Source organism: Octopus bimaculoides, chromosome 5 (assembly GCF_046866305.1).
Source record: "Octopus bimaculoides isolate indiv1 chromosome 5, ASM4686630v1, whole genome shotgun sequence".
NCBI classification, from domain to species: Eukaryota; Metazoa; Mollusca; class Cephalopoda; order Octopoda; family Octopodidae; genus Octopus; species Octopus bimaculoides.
Window position 1 is genome coordinate 99,553,615 of NC_142932.1, and position 22,152 is coordinate 99,575,766.

General features: G+C 32.9%; 1 protein-coding gene across 7 annotated transcripts in view; it reads right to left on the bottom strand.

Moving 5' to 3' along the window:
• Positions 1 to 22,152, bottom strand: part of LOC106867856 (BTB/POZ domain-containing protein 17) — a 35,715-nt gene that overhangs the window by 12,499 nt on the left and 1,064 nt on the right. For 2 of the 7 annotated variants that reach the window (XR_016241989.1, XM_089352753.1), the window contains exons 2-3: positions 9,682 to 9,838; positions 1,833 to 1,903 (exon numbers count right to left, since the gene is read on the bottom strand). The exons of 3 other annotated variants lie outside the window; for them this stretch is intronic. Coding sequence is in view for 1 of the 4 variants with exons in the window: in XM_014912895.3 (XP_014768381.1) it covers positions 9,682 to 9,838 (157 nt within the window). In the remaining 3 variants the exon portion in view is untranslated. The remainder of the gene's footprint in view (positions 1 to 1,832; positions 1,904 to 9,681; positions 9,839 to 22,152) is intronic. 2 more of the 7 variants (XR_016241987.1, XM_014912895.3) reach the window with 1 other exon arrangement.

Below are 22,152 nucleotides of genomic sequence, written 5' to 3' on the forward strand. Positions count from 1 at the left end.
TTTAAAAATAGGATAAAATCTTTATAAGAATTTATCAAGTGGTTAGCATGAAAAAACCTCATAAGGGAAAAATTTATTAATTATTCCCTTTAAATATATATATATATATATATATATATATATATATATATATATTAAGAGCACTACTATACATAAATGCCTCATGCTAGGAGGGACAATATGTTTATTATGGTAGTTTTGACTTTAAGAGTCACTCCTAGTGTGAGGCATCTATGTAGAGTAATGCCCCCAATATAAATATATATACATATATAAACATATCAATGTAATAACCATCTTACATAGTTGCCAGAGAGCGATCTTTGGATGATAGGTGTCACGTAACCTCCACGAAATATTGTTGTCCACAGAGCACTGTCACACAGATCTTCTGAGGTTTCATCAAACAACAAAATTATTGGGGTTTTACCGGTCACTGGGTTCGCTAATAAAATTTATAATATATTCACACACCACAGAATATTACATAATTTCTATACAAAGTAATTCAATCCACTATGTCAAAGTGAAATTAGTATGCCAATCTCCTGTTTTCCCATTTTCAACTGTCAGCCATTATTGTCTTTGTATTTTCTACATATGACACTAATGTACACTTCGATTACCGTAAAAACCCATGTAATTTATATACTTCTTTTTCACAAAAATAAAAATAAACTTTAGGGGGTGCATAAATTACATGAGTAGATCGTTTACAGAATTTTTTTTAGAATTTTATGCTGTCGAAAAAAGACATACAAAACGTAAATATTCGTACTGGAAGTTGACATTTATTTATGCTGGACAGTATAATGCTTATTTTTTCTGTATAAATTCACTAAAGCTTAAATGGTTAACTACTTTTTGATGTACATGCTGGAAATCACAGCCTGGGCCATATTTTACATATTTTACACAGTTGAGTAAAGTGTCGTCCAAGCTGATGTTTATTGGTAATTAAACTTAATTTGCAACACCTGTGCATATTTATCAGCTTTGTTTTTGTTGATAATTGTGTTAACAACTTTTCCTGTGTATGCACATCTGTGAGTGTATGTGAAAGAGAAAAGGAGGCACACATGTATATATACATATATATATATATATATACACATACACACATGTTTATATACATATACACATGTTTATATACATATACACACACATGTATATATACCACTAACCACTACACACATTTTTTTTCTCTACTTGTTTCTTTCTGTGTTCCTTTCTGAAGAAGAGCGTAGGCTCGAAATGTTAAAGACTTTTTCAATTCCCAAGCGTTATACTAATACATCTGTTTGTTTTCTACACCACCTGTCTTCATCTTTTGTTTTTTTTTGTGAATTCTCCCTATATATATATATATATATATATATATATATATATATATATACACACATATACGATTAATCTTCGGAATGGTTAGTTTTCATTGTTTTTTCTTCTTGTTTTTGCTGTTGTGAGTTACAAGTCTCAGCTTTTTTATCTGCTATTTCTGAACTTCGGTATGTGGTGAAGCAAATATTTGCTGATCCCTAAATTATGTTTATAAATATATATGAACTTTTAAATAAGTTCTCCACCGATAATGGTGCTTACATACCGAAGGGCTTGGTAAAAATTATTAATTGTTGATTTATTAATAAATTAATAAATTGATAATCCTTTACCCTTTTAATTTGTAATAATTATATATATATATATATATATATACATACAACTATTGTCTGCTCACAATTTGTGAAATAATAATTCGGTTATTTCCGGGTAATCTCACACAGTTATGCAGAGACACACAAACACAGTCTCATACAGTTACATGTACTTACACACACACAGATACCAGCAGCCAACCAGTGTCATATTTTTCATTTAGTTATTTCTATTAGAAGATGTCAGTCTGCAAAACAGATTTTATTTATATAGAAGACAACACAAACACTTTGTAATTTAACAGCTTTCAATGTGATACCTGTTAAACAGAAATTATTTTTATTTAATGAAAATTTAATAAAATCTAATCATAAGTATTTTACTCCCTAAAATAAATAAACCAGTCATTAAATAATGAAGAATACAGGTAAATATATAAACTATGATACAATAGGATTCATATGGTCTTCTTTCAGTCTTCATCTACCAAAACTACTCACAGGGTTGGTTCATGTATATTAATTAATATAAAGTCCAGAGTTTTATATTTTGTAATCAGTTTTATCCATGAAACTGACTACATACCTGCATTGATTAAGATTATGCATCATTTTCTCTTTTCCTCACCCACCATACTATATGCATGTCACCATGCATATCCTTCAGCAAGAACCTGCTTTGCCCCACTCTTTCATAGTAATCCCCTCGTCCCCTAGCATGAAGCTGACCCTCCTCCTATCCAAGGGATCATATTCCTGAAAACTGCATAGTGCATGCAGCACAAAAAAAAACCAAAAAAACAAAAAAAAAAAACCCAAAGAAACACCCAATCCATGTTGAAAAGTGGTTGCCATTAGGAAGAGCATCCAGCCGTTAAAACTAAGCCAAAACAGACTCGGAGCTTGATGCAGTCCTTGGGCACGTTGGTTCCTATTAAACCATCCAACTCATGCCAGCATGAAAATAGATGTTAAAATGATGATGATAAATTATAATAAATTCCATATTGCTACCTTTTATTCCTATCTCTTTTTGTCATGTGGTTAGTGACAAGCAAGTAAGGCATATAAGACATATTTCTTACCAAGAAAATGTCTCAAAAAATTACGCCAGTTCGACCTTGGCAGAATTTGTACTCTGTTATGATCACAGTACTGTAGTAGAGACACTAAATTCACAATGAACCAATGAAATGGTCACTTAAGCTGTTGGAAATGGGAACTAAACCCCCTTCAAATCACATTGTGCCATCTTAAAAAGAAAAGTTCCATTGGACAATGTAGTCTTGCATAGAATATACCCACCAAAAAGCAAGATAGTCATTCTGGTTTGCCCTAGGCTGAAGTAGAAAACACTTGCCCAAGGTGCTACAGTGAAACTGAACCTGGAACCATCTGATTGGGAAACAAGTAAAAGAAGACATATATATATATATATATATATATATATATATACAAGAATAAGGGCAGAGAATCGTCAATTAATAATAGAATTAATAATTAACAATTTTGCCAAGTAGTTCAGTATGAAAAAAACCTTTATCGGTAAAACTATTTATCATTATAAATATACAGGGATTAGCAATTGAGTTGCTTCTCCAACATACTGAAAATTTAGAATCAGTAGTCCCTTGACTGCTATTTCTAAATTTTCAGTATGTTGGAGAAGCAACTCAATTGCTAATCCCTGTATATTTATATATATATATATAGTCAATTCAAATAAAGGAACAATAAAATTAACAATAACAAACAACAAGAGCAAGTGCACAAAGAATGTATTAGTTTGACGCTCAGTAAAAAGAGAGAGTTTTTCATGTTTTAAGCATAGCGCTTTGTCAGAAAGAAGAAAGAGAAAAATCTGAAGAAAGAAAAAAAATCACCAACAGCATGTATGTAGTTACATTACTGAAGTGCTATATATATATATATAGCAAGGGTATGAGAAGTATTGGTATCTAGAAGACCCAAAGAGTGGCAGATAATGCTAAGTAAGTGCTATGGACAGACCGTAGTTAAATTCTTAGTTTGACAGTGATATGAGTCGGGAGTCTAATGTGGATATATATGACCGAAAACCACAAAAGAGTTAAAACATTTCAAAGGGAAGAAAAAATAAAAAAACTTTTACCTTATTTTTAACGGTTAGACCTATAGGTTTCAAATTTTTTTAGTAAATAAAAATAATTTACTAGGCAAATTCTCTTCAGTAACCAGCCGTCAAAGATTAATTTATAACTATGAGACAAAAGGCAAAACGCACATGTCTCCTAGATATATATTATATTTTTTTTTAAATCCACTGCGCAGACGCAGTTTCAGTCGGCAGAAAATGAAAAATGCTGAAACAAACTTTGAAATGCTCTCTGACAGAAATCTTTGCTTATTTTCAAGTAAGACATATTTTATTCCATGTCTTTGAAAGTGCAGAGTGACCAGTCATGATGTCTATAGTCATGTACATTTGCACACACACACACACATATGCACTCATGCATATGTGATAGAGTTCCTACAGTTTCCCTCTACAAAATTCACTCACACTTGTCTGATGACATTTGTTCAAGGTGTCACAGTGGAGCTGAACCCAAAATGGGGCTGACAGCAAAATGAACTTCCTAACTGCACAGCAATGCCTGTATGTATATATACATATATGCATATACACTTGAAAAAGTTATGTACATCTTATCCTCCTTTTTCTTTTATATATAGGTATCATTAATTTCTTCACTGCTACCACAGTGCTGAATTCACATGCTTTTACTCTTTTATCTTCTCTTCCTACTCCCCATTAAAAGCCCTGACCTTTCAGTCATTTACTTTCCTATCTCTCAATCTCCATTACTATTATTTCTCTTTAGCAAAGCAGCAATTTTAGAAAAAGACTTGATTAAAATAAAGCTGCTACTGATTATGCTGGTATGTTCATCAGCTAGTGAAATTGAAATGTTACCTGGTTTTAATTCATTTAAGCAGGAAATTGAATTTCAAGGATGTTAATTCAAATTTTGGTCACAAACATTTGAAATCAACCTTTTCATGCTAAAATTTGCTACAAATGAAATGATATTTCTATCACTAATATTACAGAAAAACGGGTTTGTCACATTCAAACTTTTCGATATGGTTAACAAATAAGATTCTCTCCAACCAAATTGACTCCAATATACCCAAATAGCTTTAAGACCCTTGCACAAAGGAGCCATTGTATTGTTAAAAGCCAAATGATTTATGGTCCCTATTATGACAACAACAGGAATTTAGTTTGCATGGAAGACAAAAATGCATCAAATGGTTTTCAAGACTATTTGTCAAGGAGAACCACACAGGCGAAGATGGCTGGCTCTATCTCTCTTTCTCTCTCTCTTAAAGAAGAAAAATACATTGGGTGGAAGCTTCTAAACCTTGACTGGACAGCAGGAAACTGACAACAAATGTACAGTTCTCTACTGCAAACTCATGACAAAAAACATTTAATACACATATCACTTCTAAGTTCAGAAATTCAATAAAAATTCATGAAATATGAATGTAAACATGTCATCAAAGGATCTGAGACTGCAATGCTCATTTTGATTTTTCATGCAGTAAAACAAACAAATTATTGAATTCCAGCAAAGACAATTTCTAAACATACACAGTACAATATAGATACATAAAAGCACAAAAACATTTCAAGAGGAATACATTAGAGAATTAATAAGAATTGTTATATTGTAAGAGTACATTCTTACCACAAAAGATGTTGACTACAGTGCAAGGGGTGGTGGTGGAATGAGCATTACTAGGAGGATGAAGGACAATATATACTATCTTATAGTTCATTAACACAAACATCAGCTTGAGGGGTGAAGAGCTTATCCAAAGTTATCTGTTGTATGATGCAGCACCCTGTTGTACAGCTCAGTATGACTCATTGAAAATTCCTTGTGTAATTTTTATGTTGTGTTCACGATTAGGATCATTATGAGCAAATCTTCCTCTATAATTTGCCAACTCTTTAGCAACCATTTTTGGAGCCAATTTAAGTGGTGTAGGTGAAACTTCCATTGTCTCATCTGTATTCTGAGTTTGTTCTTTTTCCAGCATCAGCTCCTCATTAGACTTTCTACCTAAGACACTAGCAACTCAATCACATCATCCTCTATGACTTCTTCAAATCCTACATTCTTTGCAAGTATCACACTATCTGAATTTGATGTAAACTTCTTGCTTGAGGAAAACTTGCAATGTCATGGATACAGTCTGGTCATATAGTTTTCCAAGCACTATTCAAAGTGGAAGGTTTCACTTCATCCCATGACTTCCCTATATTATCCACAGCATCCATTATGTTGAATTTCTTCTAGAAATCTCTAAATGGATGTTTATCCTCCCTGTCAATTGATTTCACAAGTTGTTTGAAAGTTCTTCTCAGATAACATACCTTGAGGTTAGCTATCACACTTTGATCCATTGGCTGGAACCAAGAAGTACTCTTAAGGATATTCTACTCTTGTATTATCAAAAAGTCGTTGAAGTTCACTGGGTGGCTCAGTACATTGTGTAAAAGAAATTTTATCAAATTTTATAGACAATTTGCCCTTTGCGCTTCTAACTTGAAGACATAAATACACACACGCACACTAATGTACACACATGTAGGTGTACATGCTGACAGCTGGTGTAGCCAGTTGGATTCAAAAGTTGGTGAGTTGATGGAGAGGATGATGTGGGTTGCATTACTTTAGATGTTAGTGATTGTGGGAAGGTATTGTTGGTGTTGTAGTGATTACACTGTTCCTAATTGTATTGTTGTGGCTGTTTCATCTCAGGTCAATCCTCATAGACTGAAGATCAAAGACATTTCATTCAACTTTTAAAATATACTAGCACGCACCATTATATGTTTTTATTTGAAATAGATTTGATTATTTTCTTCATACTATATATTACTGTTGCTGTTGGTGGTTGTGTTCATGCTAAATGATAGGAACACATACACACACACACACATTACGAAAGTTTTTCCAAATCATTAACTTTATATTTTGATCTTAACTAAAATGCAAGTGGCCGTTGAGTAAAGAAAGAGTAATGTTAAATTCTTAACAGTTTAAAACTATAAATACAAGTTTCTGTAAGAGTGAAATTATAGTCTGTACCCAAAATTAATGGTCATACTTTACAATTTCCATAAGCATCAAATCCCATAACCTGTGGTAGATATAATATGTGGGGGGGGGGGGGGGGGCCTGTATAACTGTTTTCCAAGTTACTTAACCCTGTGTTCATATTTAATATGTTTGAATCAGATGTCATGCACATAATTTTTGAAATATATTAGGTTGTTTCACATGAAATGTCATATTTGAAAGGTAACATAGAGAACTAATTTATTTAATCAAAGTATGATCCATGTTCATTTATGGCAATCACCCAAAGTTTCTCTATGTTATATATTCTATCTTTAAAAAAAAATTCATATTTTGCTGTGATAAACTGACCGAATGCTTCAATTACCTCTTCTCTATTTAAGCATGTTTTATTGCTTATGAAAAGCTCAAAATGCTTAAATAAGTGATGATCAGTAGGAGAGATATCAAGGGAATAGGGAGGATGTTGCAAAATCTCATAATTCAGGCTTTGCAACTTTTGGACTGCAGCTTGAGGAGTGTTAGGACATGCATTGTTGTGAAGTAAAATTGGGCCATCTCTATTCACTTGTCTGGGTTGTTTCTTTTTCAAATTCTCACACAAAGAATCAATTTCCTGCCAATACGATGTTGCTGTTACCATTTTTCCTTGTTGCAAAAATGGATAATGAATAACTCCCTTTGCAGACCACCATACAGTGACCACTAACTTATTAGGGTGCAATGGTGGGTTTGGGTAGTGTTTAGGTGACTCTCCTGCATCTAAGCTGTTATGTCTCAAACTACTGCTATCTAGCACCATCGGATGATCTCTACTCAACCGCTACTCAACACTCCTACCATGGCCAGACTACCTCCATTTATATGTCTTGGGAGATCCTACTTCTTCACCTGGGGGCGTCGACACAACATAATCACTGTCCTGTTCTCCTGCTGTTGTCAAAGAGTATCCATTTCTCATCACAGGTCTTTTCCAGTTGAGAAAGCAATAGGGAGCACACTTTGAGGTGTCTGCTTTTTAGAATCTTATTCAATTGATGTGGAACAAACCTATCCATTTTCGTGACTTTTCCAATTTTTTAGAGGTGTCCAAAAATAGTTGCGTGAGATATTTGGAGTTCTGATGAAAATTTTCAAACCTTTGTTCTCAGATTTTGTTCAACCAAACAATTTAATCCATCATGCCGAATAACTGATTTTGGCCTACCCCTTGGTTTATTTTCGAGGTTCTCATCTCCTGAACAAGAGCTTTGGAACCATCTCTGAACAGTTCGAATGTCAACAAAACCACTACCAAAGGCCCACTTGATATTCCGTAGAGCTTCTGCAGCAGAGTAACTCAGTTTGTACTCATACGTGAAAATCACTGAACAGTTTGGTTGTTATCATTTTCATAAGATCTATGGGTATGAATTTTGTATACCAATATTGTTGGGAAAGAAAAAGAGTCAAGATTAAATACAAGGTACACATAGTTGAGTTTTTAAATGACTGAAATAACAAGTAATTAAAAATGTGACATTTCATGTGAAACAACCTAATACTTTTAATATCAAGTGTGTACTTGTAACAGTGCATTAAACACAGAAATACATTAACTGTGTTGGAAAGCAGTTTCATTTCTCACATGAAAGATGACTTTTCATGAGAAATCCAATAGTATTTTATGAAAACAAATACACATTCATTAAGAACAATTTTGGGCCATTTATAGCTACTTTTCAATTTGAACAGAGGTCCCTACTCTCTCTTTCTGTCTCTCACACACACACATATATATCCCAGCATGGAAAAATAAACATTTAATTATGATATATATATATATATATATATGTTACAGATGTAGTTACAAACTTAGTCATACTTAAGAGTGATACTTATTTCACCTATTTCAAAATATGTATGCCAAAAAAATACAGAAATTAAAGAAATATGGAAAAATAGAACAGTGTGATACCTTATTCTTTGTTTAAATCAACATATGTTTATGTACATGGCTGCCATTCTTAAAACAAGATTTGCTGACATCTGTAAACTAACATGCAATGTTTATTTTAAAAAAAAACTATTCTCTTTCCTTCTTAACCCCTCTCATTTTTAGTATATTCTATGTAAAACATTTGACATTTGCTAATGTGCACTTATTTAACAGACACATTTATGTTACAAGTAACAAATGAAAATCCTTGAACAGCAAGAAAAAAAAGTTCATGTTTGCCATTTTTGATTACATTGATGTTTGGCAATATAACAAACTCCCCCAAAAAAATCTGTCACCAATGTTATTGATAATCATTAAGAACTGTTAATTATCATAATGATCACATCTGCTAATGATCCAAATCAATTAAACTTTAAGCTTTACAAATACTTGGCAAAATTCCTTTGTAAAGTTGACATTTTAGAAAATATGACGAACAATTTCATGCTAAGTTTGGGAAAAGCTATTGATTAACCAAGCCCTGAAGATAGTGGACTTACATCCTAACATCTTAAAGGCTCGAAAAATAAAAATTTATAAAATCATAAAACATCTAGCTTGAAAGAAAGAAAAAATTATTTCTTAAAAGTTTTTAAAACAAACATTTAATGAAAGTTTAAAATGAGGTTGGAGAAGAGTCATTTTTCCATGATCATTTTTTAAAAACACTGACCTTACTTATAAATATGTGTGCATCATCATACTTATTTGCATAATGTATGTATGCACACATCCTGACAACTTAGTGAATTCTATGGGACAAATGGGGTAAGGGCCAAAGAATTAAACCCAAGCAGAAAAAAGTGAATCAAACTTCTCTTTCAGATAACTCTGAATTTCTCATATCTGTACATTCAAACTTCATGCCAGGATTACAAAAGTAGACATAAAATATAATGATGCTCACTTAGAAATGGGAGAGCTTGGGAAACACTTTGCGTCTGATATTTGCTTGTAACAAGCAGAAGGCCCATTCCACAGAATCCCTGTTAACTGGTCAGCAGTCTGTTGAGCTTCTAAACAGAATGATTTGAAACTACTGATGTACTGGGAGAGTGGCTTATCTGGAAATAGAATCAGTAGATAGGTCAGAATAAGCCATATTGCAAAAGTTGACTAGTGCTAAAAACTGCTAAATCAATTCAAAAGCAACAAATAAGCACATTCTTTTGAAAGCTTTTCACTTAATGCATGTCATTTATCATTTTTATTTTGCTATTCGGTGCATTTGCGAGTGCCTATTTGAGAAGAAGTCAGGCTGTGGGAGACAAAAGAATTATAAGAGAGATGTGAAATGAGTACAACAAATACTGCAAGTTAACAAGCAGAGCAGAATTAGGCCAACGTTTAAATACAATACAAAAGGTCTGCTGAATAAGATAAGCTGTTTAACCAAGGACAACATAAAAAAGCAAGAGAAATAGGAAAAATGAAAATTAGAAAAAAGAGAGAAATATAGAAGAACTGTTTGTAAAAAATAAACATAGTGTGTATGTTTATGTGTATGTGTCTGTCGGTGGGTGAATGGATGGATTGGTGGGTGGGTAGGTATGTAGATAGATAGATAGATAGATAGATAGATAGATAGATAGATAGATAAATAGATATTAATGATACAAACAGATAAACAGATAGAAAGAGAGAGGGATAAATTATCAGTCAAGCACTTTGCTTCTTTCATAACATGGGTGATGAGAACATCCTTGAGGTCATCATATCTCACAATGAGGAAATCAAGTATGTTAAAGTGAGGGTGTATCTGTGATGTCATATATTTTGCCTTCAGGAATTGAGAGCTAAGTTAGAGGTGATGGGTTTGTACCAAGACAGAGAACCACCAGGGTAGTTTTCTTAGGGAAGTAACAAGAGATGGTTTTGGTCAAGAATGAATCATAACATTCTTGACTTGAAGAAGGTCCTTGATAGGATACTATATTCTATAGTCTTATAATTATTAAGAAGACTGAAGGCAGATGGGTAGCTAGTGAGAGCCATCCAAGCTATGTACAAAAGTACTGTCAGAAAAGCAAGAATTAGCAATGAGTTCAGTGAGAAATTAGTATAATGACAGGTGGCCATAAATGTTTGGTTTCCCAGCCTTTTCCTGTTGATTACAGTTTTCTAGACAATAACAGAGTAATTCAAGATTAGCATCCCATGACAACTGCTGTAAGTTGATGATCTCAGCGAAATCAGTTAAAAAAATTAGAAAAATTCCAAACATGGAAGAAAGATCTAGGATTGAGAAGCTGAAAGATCAATGTAGTAGAGATCAATATTTTACTTGAAAAAAAAACAAAACAACACCACCAACTAAGAAGTGGCCACACTTGATATGCAGAAAGGAAGTTGATAAGGACTTTATACTGTGTATAGAAATGCAAACAACTGGTACCCCAAAAAGTACAATAGGATCCCAGGTATGTATAATAGATGCACAAGAGTAACTAGCAGTAAGAGCACCAAATAAATGAAATCTCTCAGTTGTCAAGAAAGCTCATTAGAAGTAGTTTATAACTTCTGTTATTGGGGAGATGTCTTCAGTAATGATGTATTACGAAGGTATGGTAATAAAAGTAAAAATTGACTAGGGAAAGTTCAGTGAGCTACTACCTCTGTTGACAAGAAAGGGTTTTAGATTTCTTTCTGCAAGTGAAGAACAAACTGTCAGATGCTTGTGTATGAAGTACAATGTATGCATAGGCAAGAAAGCAATATGATAAGAATGCTCTACTAGAAGTGTAACAGCAGCAAGTATGAGCAAGAGAGAAAAAGTAGCCATCAAAGTTGTTAGTCAAAGTATGCAAGAGAGAAGACTGAGACGGTATGGTCAAGTGATGTGTATGAAGAATGACAATTGGATGAATGCAAGCAGGAGCCCACTGACAAGTAAGACTGAAAGAGACATGAACAAAAGTGGTGAGGGCTGAGATCAGAATAGTTGGTTTCATAAAGGAAGTGATGAAAGACAATGACAAATGAAAAGACTGTGTTGAAAAAATCCTATCTCGCCCAAGCCTAGTATGGAAAAATAGGTATAAAGATGATGATGAAGAAGAAGAAGAAAAAGGAAAATGTACAATGTGGAAGAAAGACTATATATTAATGTGAGAACTATTTTTCCTATTAATTACGATGGAAAAATGAATGTAGAAGTGGAATATATTGTATTTACACCATGAAAAAATTCCAGTTAACACAGCAAGGAAAAAAAATCATATTCAGCAAATAATGCACATAACTAAATGAATAAGCAGAAATCATTAGAATGTGTAAATTATGCATTAATCAATATCTAAAAGTTGGCAGAATATTTAGTAGTTTATATTGTAACAAATGGGATTTTCAATAATAACTAATCTTAGTTTCTTATTATTTGATACATCTAATGGAACCAATATAAATATTGATTAAACCAAGTGACATTTCAGTTTTCATTAATATTAAAAGAAGCCTTTTTAAGAATTAGGTGTTAATTACTTAATTGATATTGTCTCTAAATGATAGTTCTTCTAAATCCACCAGAAGTAGATATGTTATACTTTGTTGTTTGACATTGGAAATCTTAATCATCATCATCACTTAACAGTTGTTTTCCATGCTAGCATGGGTTAGTTTATTTTACTACTTTTCATGAAGTATTCTATCTAATGCAAATGCAGGACAGCATTTACTGGAGATCATAAAATAAGCCCCTGCTTTTGTATTACATTTTTACTGTTATTTTATTTCCTTACCAGTATCTTAAAAATTACAAATGCCATTTGAACATTTTTGAAATTGCTTTTCAACACTTAAGCTTGCAATCATTCAAATTAAACAAACGAACTGTTTGTTTTAATCCAATGACCAACTACTATTACAATGAAAAGAGTATCTATATAGAAAAATTAACCTCAAATAAAATGGCATTTTTCTGAAAGCTTTAAAATAAAATTACACTTCAGTACCTGTTCTATTCCTTAAGTATTTAAGCCAACTTGAATTTCTGTAATGTCCACAATAAAATATAAATAGCTTTATATTTCAATCTTTAGTTGAACCGTAATGCCTTCAAATTGTTTTATATTAAATGTAGCAATACAAGTTTCTTGAATGAAGGTCAAGTAAATCTACTTTTACCGTTCACTGTTTGAGTTAACACTTCAGACCAAAATTTAGAGAAGTTAAATATATAAAAATCTCAGATATTAATTCCATATATATATATATATATATATATATATATATATATATATATATATATATATATGTATATATATATATATATATATATATATATATATATATATACATATATATATATATATATATATATATCGAAGGCATAGGTTGAATGGTTCGACAGGATCTGGCAAGCTACAGGCCTGCACTAAGCTCCACTTTTGTTTTGGCATGGTTTTTATGGCTGGATGTTCTTCTTAATACCAATCACTTTACATATATATATAGATCATTATCACTGAACATTCATTTTCTATGCAGGCATGGGTCAGACAGAATTTGTTGAAGATTTTCTATGCCCAGACAATTTTCCTATCCTCTACCCTCACTTGTTTCCAGGTAAGGTAATATTTCTCCATGGCCTGACATGTTTTCATAGACTGTGCAAGGTTTTAAAAACATGTTATTTCAAGTTTAGAAAATATCTTCTGAATCAGTGGAAATAATACTTTCAGTTTCTGTCACCAGATAGTATGGAGAAATACGGCAACAATAACAAATTCATGATTTTTGAAATTAATTTCTTATTTAATTTTACATCTGTTTTTCCACACTGGGATGGATTCGATAAATATATTATCGAGGCATTGTTTTATTGCCTGATGTCCTTCCCGTTATTAACCATTCACTGTTTTTCATGTAAAGGATTTCTAATTTTCCACATCTTTGAAGGCATAAATAAAGCCAGCAGATGATTTGTTGACAGGGGAAACGATAACAACCACTCATAGCTTGCAATTTTCAGAGAAGTGCAAATATAAAGAATCAATCACACATACATGCATGCAGACACAAACACACATATATATGAAGGCCTTTTTTCTGTTTCTGTCTCACAAGGCCATATTCAGCCTGGGAGCAATGGTATAAGGCCCAAGGTACTGCTAGTGGGAATAAACCCAAAACCACAAGTGGGATGATAGCATTAGGTTCAATCCAGTGAAAAAAAAAAGTAAAAGAAAAGACAAAAACTAGCTATTGTACTACCTAGAATTGCCGGACATTAAGACATGTAAGTGCTTCCAAAAATCAGGCTTAGAACAGCTCAGATTAGGAAAATATGTTCTGTCTAAAGCCTTTTGATAAGGCTTAACAGTTAGCTTGGAAAAAATTCAGTAAATTAGATCCATACTGTGTAAAGGAGAAATAATAATTCTTTCAAATTTTGGCACCAAGTCAGCAGTTTCTGAGAGGAGGATGCAAGTCAGTTACATTGATGCCAGTACTTGACTGGTACACTGAAAAGAATGAAAGGCAAAGTTGACCTTGGCAGAATTTGAACATAGAATGTAAAGAATTAGAAGAAATTATGCTAAGCTTTTTGTATGGTGTGCTAATGATTCTGCCAACTCACCTTAATAACAAAATTTTCCATTTCTTGGAGTGTAAAGTGAGACGTTGCTATTTTATAGATGCAACACAGAATTTTGAATATCTAAAACCCAATCCAGTCTAATGCCATAGAATATAAGAAAAAGACAAAAAATACTAACTTTCCGTTCATGGATTCAGTTGCTTATCAAGAAAATGGCACCCCATCCAAACCTTTGTTGAATAGTGTTTTCCATAAGCCCTTATTATTATTAAAACTCTAGAGGAAGAAGTGAGAAGAAAATATGAAGTTTTTGGAAGGAAAGGTGTCAGAGAGAGGGAGGGAGAGAGAGTAGGATTGTTCCATCTAAACTTGTAATCAAGATTATACACAATCTAAATACATAGATTTTTTTGCTCTTTTTAACATTTCGCATTTGATTTTCTGTTATCATGTATAAGGATAATTTATCTAGTTAGGAATTCTAGTACAAAATACCGAATTATATGATACAGCTGGATAACCTTCCAAATGAGAGCGAAACTTTACTTTTTACAGCTTATTTTGAGCATGCTGTAAATCTGACCAATATCTTAACTAAGTAGTCATATAAAAGACACCAAAAAGAAAATATTTTGCAGAATTGTTAAATATAACTCTTAAAATATGAAGAAGCAAATTTTTTCATAAAAGTAAAAGAAAATTGTAAAAAGAAGTTAGATATACACTTGAAAATATATTTGTAATCCAAAATAAAAGTTAAATGTAACTTAAATGAATTACATATCACTTTCACTGACAACAAATGTTGAATGACTATGTGCTGGGAATGTAAAGGACAGACAGAACCCAAAGAGATCTAAAGCATTTTAAAAATTAAGTCTCACTTTCTAAATTATAGCTATGTTTGATGTGAACCCCACTCTCATTCCATTAAATTATCAAGCCAAATATTCACTAAAAGGTTAACAAAAATAAAGGTGAATTTTTCCTACATATAAACACCAGCATGGTCAGGTTAAGAAGTTTGCTTCATAATCACATTGTTTTGAGTTCAATCCTTCTGTATGGAACTTTTGACAAGTGTTTTTTGCCACTGACTTAAGTCAACTCAAGCCTCGAGAGGGAAACTGGGTAGGTGGAAACTGTGTAGAAGTCCATCAAATGAACTATATCTGTTTTTAGGTGGTAGATTTAATATGTCATTTGGCTTAATGCTGCCACTTACCCCTTGTCTCTACCTTTACAGGAATTCACTCTATCCCTAACATTTTGCAATATCAGAACAGACATAAAGCAGTGAGCTGGCAGAATTATTATCACACCGGACAAAATGCTTAGCGGCATTACATCCATCTCTATGTTCTGAGTTCAAATTCTGCCAAGGTCGACACTATCTTTCATCTTTTTGGAGGTTTGACAAAATAAGTACTAGTTGAACACTGGGGTTGATGTAATTAACTAATCCCCTCCCCTGAAATTGCTGGTCTTCTGCCAAAATTTGAAATCAGTATCAAAACTGACACACAAGCAATCAGTCGAGCAAATGTAAAAAAAATAGTGGTACCCAGTTTTTTTAGTATTTGGATATGTTGAATGTGTAAAATGGTAGTACTTTGCATATAACATAAAAGAGAGAGAGAGAATAGTAAGCTGAGAAAATGCTACAACTATTGATCATAAAAGAAGACTAAGGACACAGATACAAGAGATGTGTGAGTTCTTAATAAAAGTATTAATCCTCAAATGGAATTTTTAGAGATAGAATCAGTGTAAATAATTCATGCATTCAAATAGAACGATGTTAAAATCAATAATTGTATTATAACATAAAGTTAACGCTTAGTGCTTCTTTCACTAAGCAATCACCATAATGTAAATGGAGTAATTAAAGTAATCCAAGATACAAACAATGTTTAATATTTTCCTAAAATACTTAGCAGTTCGTACAGATGAAAAAGGATAGTGTTTCATTGATCATCTTCCTCTTCATTATTGTCAGTTTTATATAAGCAATATAACATTAAATATAAATAAAAAAGGGAGCCTCTTACACTGCCCTCCAACCAGCTAGAAATAGTAGCCAAATATCACTCAAATTACACCCTAGCATCTTAAGGATAGCACATATTAGACAATATAGTCCTACATATGCTTAAAAAATGGAATGGTTATAGATAAAAGATCTTTGGTCATAGATATGTTCAATCAGGTTTCTTATAGGATTAACCAACAAAAGCTATTTCTAATGAATTAATGTACTAGTTTAGCCAGAGGTAGTTAATAACTGTTAAATCATTAATTTTAGCACCACTTCCTTGACTGTCACTGTTTTAATTATAATAATCATCAATTTACCATTACTAACATACATCAATATTTCCAAATTGTTTACGGTAGTGAACTCAAAATGTGAACATACTGTCTTCACATTCTGAGTTCAAATTCCGCTGAGGTCGACTTTACTTTTCATCCTTTCAGGGTTGATAAAATAAGTACCAGTTGAGTACTGGAGTTGATGCAATTGACTTACCTCTTCCTGAAATTACTGGCCTTGTGCCAAGATTTGAAATCAATATTTCCAAATTGTTAATGTGTGATATCACAGTATATATAATAGTGTTACACTATTTGACAAAAACAAATCTTAAATTTCAATTGCTTAATCTATAAAGAGAAACAATTCAGTAGAAGGAGCATGATGTAATTGAAAAATGTTTCATCAGTTTGTAATATTGAACTCAAATCCTCTGATATGCATAGAAAAGTAAAAAGCAACAGAATCCACTCCAGTGTATTCATTCTTAAATCACTACAAAAAGATATTTTAGTGATGTTCCAATAACTCAATGGATTGTTTGGTAGTTTTTCAAAAATGGGAACTTCATTTTATGCCTTATTTTTTTTTTTTTAATGTGAACACCTATGTTGTCCAGAATTCTAATAGTATGGATAAGATTTTGGAAGATATCTGTTCTGTTGAACTCTTCCTGTTTCAGTCAATTAACCACTCCTATATTATTTCTCTTTTACACCATACAAATTAAATATTGTGCTTTCATCACCCATTTTCATAGTGTTCCAGCAACTCAATGTTACAAGATATGCTAGATAGCTTTACCTGGCTGACATAAGATTGGTTTTAGTATATGAAGGAGTGGTGCTAAAACTGTGAAATTTTGCATGCATTAATTTCAACTCTTCTTATAAATAACTGCATAGTTTCTTTCCAAGTAAACCGACATCTGACTGTTTAAAGAAAACCTGAAAAGTAACTAGTATCCACTTCTCATGAAAATGAACAAAATTTGGCATTGTGGTGTTATCAAGTACCTGCAGAATAACAGTTTAGCTCCAAACAGCATCAATGCTAATGTGGTTACTATGTTAGGGGATAACACTCCAGCTTTATCGACAGAACAAAAGTGGACAGCTGAATTTAGAGGGGGGGAGTCTTGAAGATGATCGAAGATCTGGATGTCCTGCAAATGTCACCACCAAGGAAAACATTGATCATGCTCACCACAAGGTAATGGATGACAGGCAACTGACTATCAATTAAAAAGCCAATGTTATTAGCATATCCTCATGGGATATGAGAGTTGAGAATATTCTGCACAATGAACTCAGCATGGCAAAAGTATCTGTTCAGTGAGTGCTACATCTTCAGGCACCTGATCAAAAGTACACCAGGTTGATTGCATCATGAGAAAATCTGACTTGTTTGAGGCAGATCCACTTGGTTCCTTGAAAGTTTCCTAAAGGATGAGTGTTGGCCTCATCACTTTGAGCCAGAGAGAAAATGATAATCCATGCAGTGGAAACACCCCTCCTCACCTACTCCTAAAAGGCCAAGGTTGTTTCATCTGCAGGGAAGGAAGGTGATGGCCTCAGTTTTTTTTCAGATGCAAAAAGTATTGTGTTCATTGACTATCTTCAAAAGAGTCACACCATCAATGGAGAGCACAATGTCAACTTGCTGAAGCAGTTAAGAAAGGCTATCAAGACCAAACGCCTTGGAAAGCTGATGAAAGGGGTTTTGTTTTGTTAGGACAATGCTCTAGCACACAAGTCCTTGCTTTCAATAGCTGCTGTGCATGATTGTGGCTTTGAACTTGTTGATCACCCTCCCTATTCTCTCTTCATTTGGCCCCATCTGACTATCATCTGTTCCCTAACATGGGAAAACACTTTTCTGAAAACCAGTATTGCAGTGATGATGACATCATATCTGCTGTTTTCTCATTTTACTTGTTTTACTCATTAGACTGCAGCCATACTGGGGCCCCACCATGACAATTTTTTGACCAACAGGATGAAAGCTTTTTCACCAATGGGATCCAAGCACTGCAACACTGATGGAAGAAATTTGTGGACTGCAGTGGGGGTGGACTATGTTGAAAAATAAACCTCATTTGGTCATATTCTCTGAGAGTATCTTAGTCAATCTATGAACTTTTCAGCCAACCCTTGTACATCATGTGATACAGTTTATTACTGTTCAATAGACAAGCACTACTAATTTACCATTATTTCAAGAAAATGTGCTAGTAAAAATCGAAAGAAAACATCAAGGCCAACATTGAACTGAAAGCATTCAAAATATCTTTTACATGGAAGACATAAATAGCTCTAATTTAATATATTTTGGAAGCATAGCTAAAAATCAATTGGATTTCCCTTCAGAGAAAACTGTACTTTAGCCTATATTTTATAGTACATCAGTCATTAAAATATCAGATGCTTGCTACACACATTTATCATCACTGTTTCCACTGCTAAATTTAACTTTGAATTGTGTCTTCTTCCCATGCTTGGTCTGTAAGAGAGACAAGTGTAATACTCAATACACTCAACTCTGTCAATTATTTCCAACTCTTTTTAACCTTTACTAAAAACATTTTCCCTACTAAGCACTTTTCCTTAACAAGCCAATACTAATGAGAGAGCCTCTACATAGTTACTTGACTTGCTCAAAATAGCAGCCAAGTCTCTCAAATCAAACTGTCATCTATAAAAAAAAAAATACTAGATAATGTAGTCCAATATAAATTATGTCTGAAGAGATGGTATGGCTAGAATGCTTTTGATAATAGGTCTTCTTGTCCAGAAGTTACATGACTTTTCCCAGCAGAACACTCTCACCACATAACTTTCTATCAAAGTTAACAACATTGATTACATTAATGTCTAGAGTCCATAAATATAAAGATGCCATGGGTTATATTGTTGAATAGAAAAGAGATGTTATTCATCTAAATTTACTTCATCTGGCAATGCATGGTGCATATAATAGATGTTCACATTCTTAACAGTTTTCATTAGAAAAATTAAAAGTTGAGAACCAAAAACACAATCTTGAGAGAACCCTTTGTGCATTTTTAAGGGAAGGGAATCTCAAAGTCTCCTTTGTGAATTAAGAAGTTTTGATTTTACAATGTTATTGTTGGCACCACAAAAAATATAGAATTATAGAAATATCATTGATACTTGACATATAATATAATGGCTTCATTGTTGTGTGTGAAATACACAAGCACACTTACAAAGTAAATGGCCAAATGAATATGGTACATGACTGGCATTTCAGTTTGCCTTTTGGCAAAACACTTGGTTCCACTTGTCTTAACTCATTCAGATAGGTGTCTTACTTCACAGGAGACACTTACATAATATAACAACCCATCCAAGCAGAAAAATTTATCTCACATTTGCATAACACAAGAGAAAGGGGCTATAAGCACTGATCAGACGAATCCTACTGATTTATAAAAAGAATTAACCTGAAAAGAAAAAATGCTACTGTCAGCCTGTATAATGAATCAATGACACTAAAAGTAACGAAGAAAGAAGTGTAAGCAAATAATTGGCATCATTGTAGTCTCAAACAGCTTCATATACAATATACATCAGCAAAGTTTTTTTCTTTTTCTTTTTTAACAAAAACAGTTTACTATTAGGGATTAATATAGATTATCGTTGACAAAAAGAAAAAAAAAATGTGTAAGATTAATAAATAGAATCATAATATAACTACTCAAACCATGACCTAAGCAAGTATTTTGAGAGAGTAGGAAACGATGAATGGATAACATGAAACAAATATTACTTTGGCTTTAACATTCTTTTTAGAATAGGTCGAGGTATCGTGATCTGAACAATTTATCTTAATTATAAATGTGTAATAGATATAATTTTGTCAGGTTATATGATATAACTGAAAACATAGTATTGTTTCTTATTTAGCCGTATCGTATAGCAAGAGTGAGACTTTATAATGCATGTAAAGAGATAAGGAAATTTCTATGTGGTCATCGGACCTGTTGGAAATAATAGTAAAATCCGCTCCTTTAAAAAGAGATCGGCACCTTGGATAATGTAGTACTAAATATACAAAATGAGTGTCGCCGCTGGAACACCTTTCATAACAAGTCTAACAACATAACAGTTGTAAATTTCCTAAGTCTTCCTTCATTTCCTTCCTATATGGCACAGAAAATGATTTTTTAACTAATTTCCATGTTGCTTTTATAGTTTGTTTAAGGTGTGAATATGAAAATATTTCAAATGAGAAGTGTGAATCGTCTCAACTGATGGTAGACGAATCATTATAGACACTAGTGACGAATAATAAATGTCTACCTCATAAAATAATAAGATTTAATTTAATCCTTTGTATTTTTGTCTACTTTGCGTGTATCTTTTCGGGTTCTTTTTGTACGAGAGGATAACGTAGTGTAAAAATACATGTATAAAAAGACCCCCGAAAGTATACGAAAATACATAGGAAAAACAATATTCTTTGTTTAGTGATTAACGAAGTTCTGTATTTTAGACTATGTCATTATATCTATTCTATCAAAAAGTAGGGCCTCACCTCGACAAGACGGACTAGAATCAATGGTTCTTTCTATTCATTCCCAGCAAACTGAATGTAAATACATCCCACCCCGGGTTGAAGATACAAACTTCATAAACAGTGATGAGTCTATGAAAAGACATAAATGTCACATTCTCCCACATTTCCCACCTACCGAGAGAGCCTTAAATCAACGAGGGTGCCGCTATGCTAAAGCTCGCCCTGCTAGAAACAGCAGCCAAATGACCTCAAACAAAATACTAGCTTCTTAAAAAGGAAGAACACGTTGAATAATGTAGTCCTCATGGGTTTGCCAGATAGGGGTAGCACTGGAGTGTAACAACGACAACACTTGGCTGGCTTTACTGTCTATGTAAAAATATCATTAGCGTGAAGGATAATTATTTTTGTTTACAACTAGAAGACATTTTCCCTAAACAGCGATTACTTCATTTCAAGATGGTGAAAAATGACAGTTAAAACAGTATTTGTTGAGTGATTTCAACTCTCATAGAGGTACAGACTATTTATTCAATAGCAGAATCTAATCTAAACCTTAATACAAAATAGTTTGCGAAAGAATATGCATCATTCTTACTTCCATCAATACACAAATAAATTGGTGAATTGTTTCGTTAGATTTGTTTACGAACTATCTCACACACGTGTATACACACACAAACACACACGCTGACTGAAGAGATTTTGTAATAACAGATGTCCAGAACAAGGACCGAATACAAAAATATTTCACAATTCTTCTTGCTTGCTCGACTAAAGAATAATGCTATAGCTGGTCCCTACATTTTTATAATCACCTCATTCGACCCTCTTGCCTATAACATATTTGATGTTGAAAATATTGACTATAAACACGCTATTTTATCATTCAACAATATGATCATTGAGAGAGAGAGAGACCCTTCAATGAAAATTGCCCCCCACCTCACTCCACTTCGTCCAAATCATAAAATACAATTGCA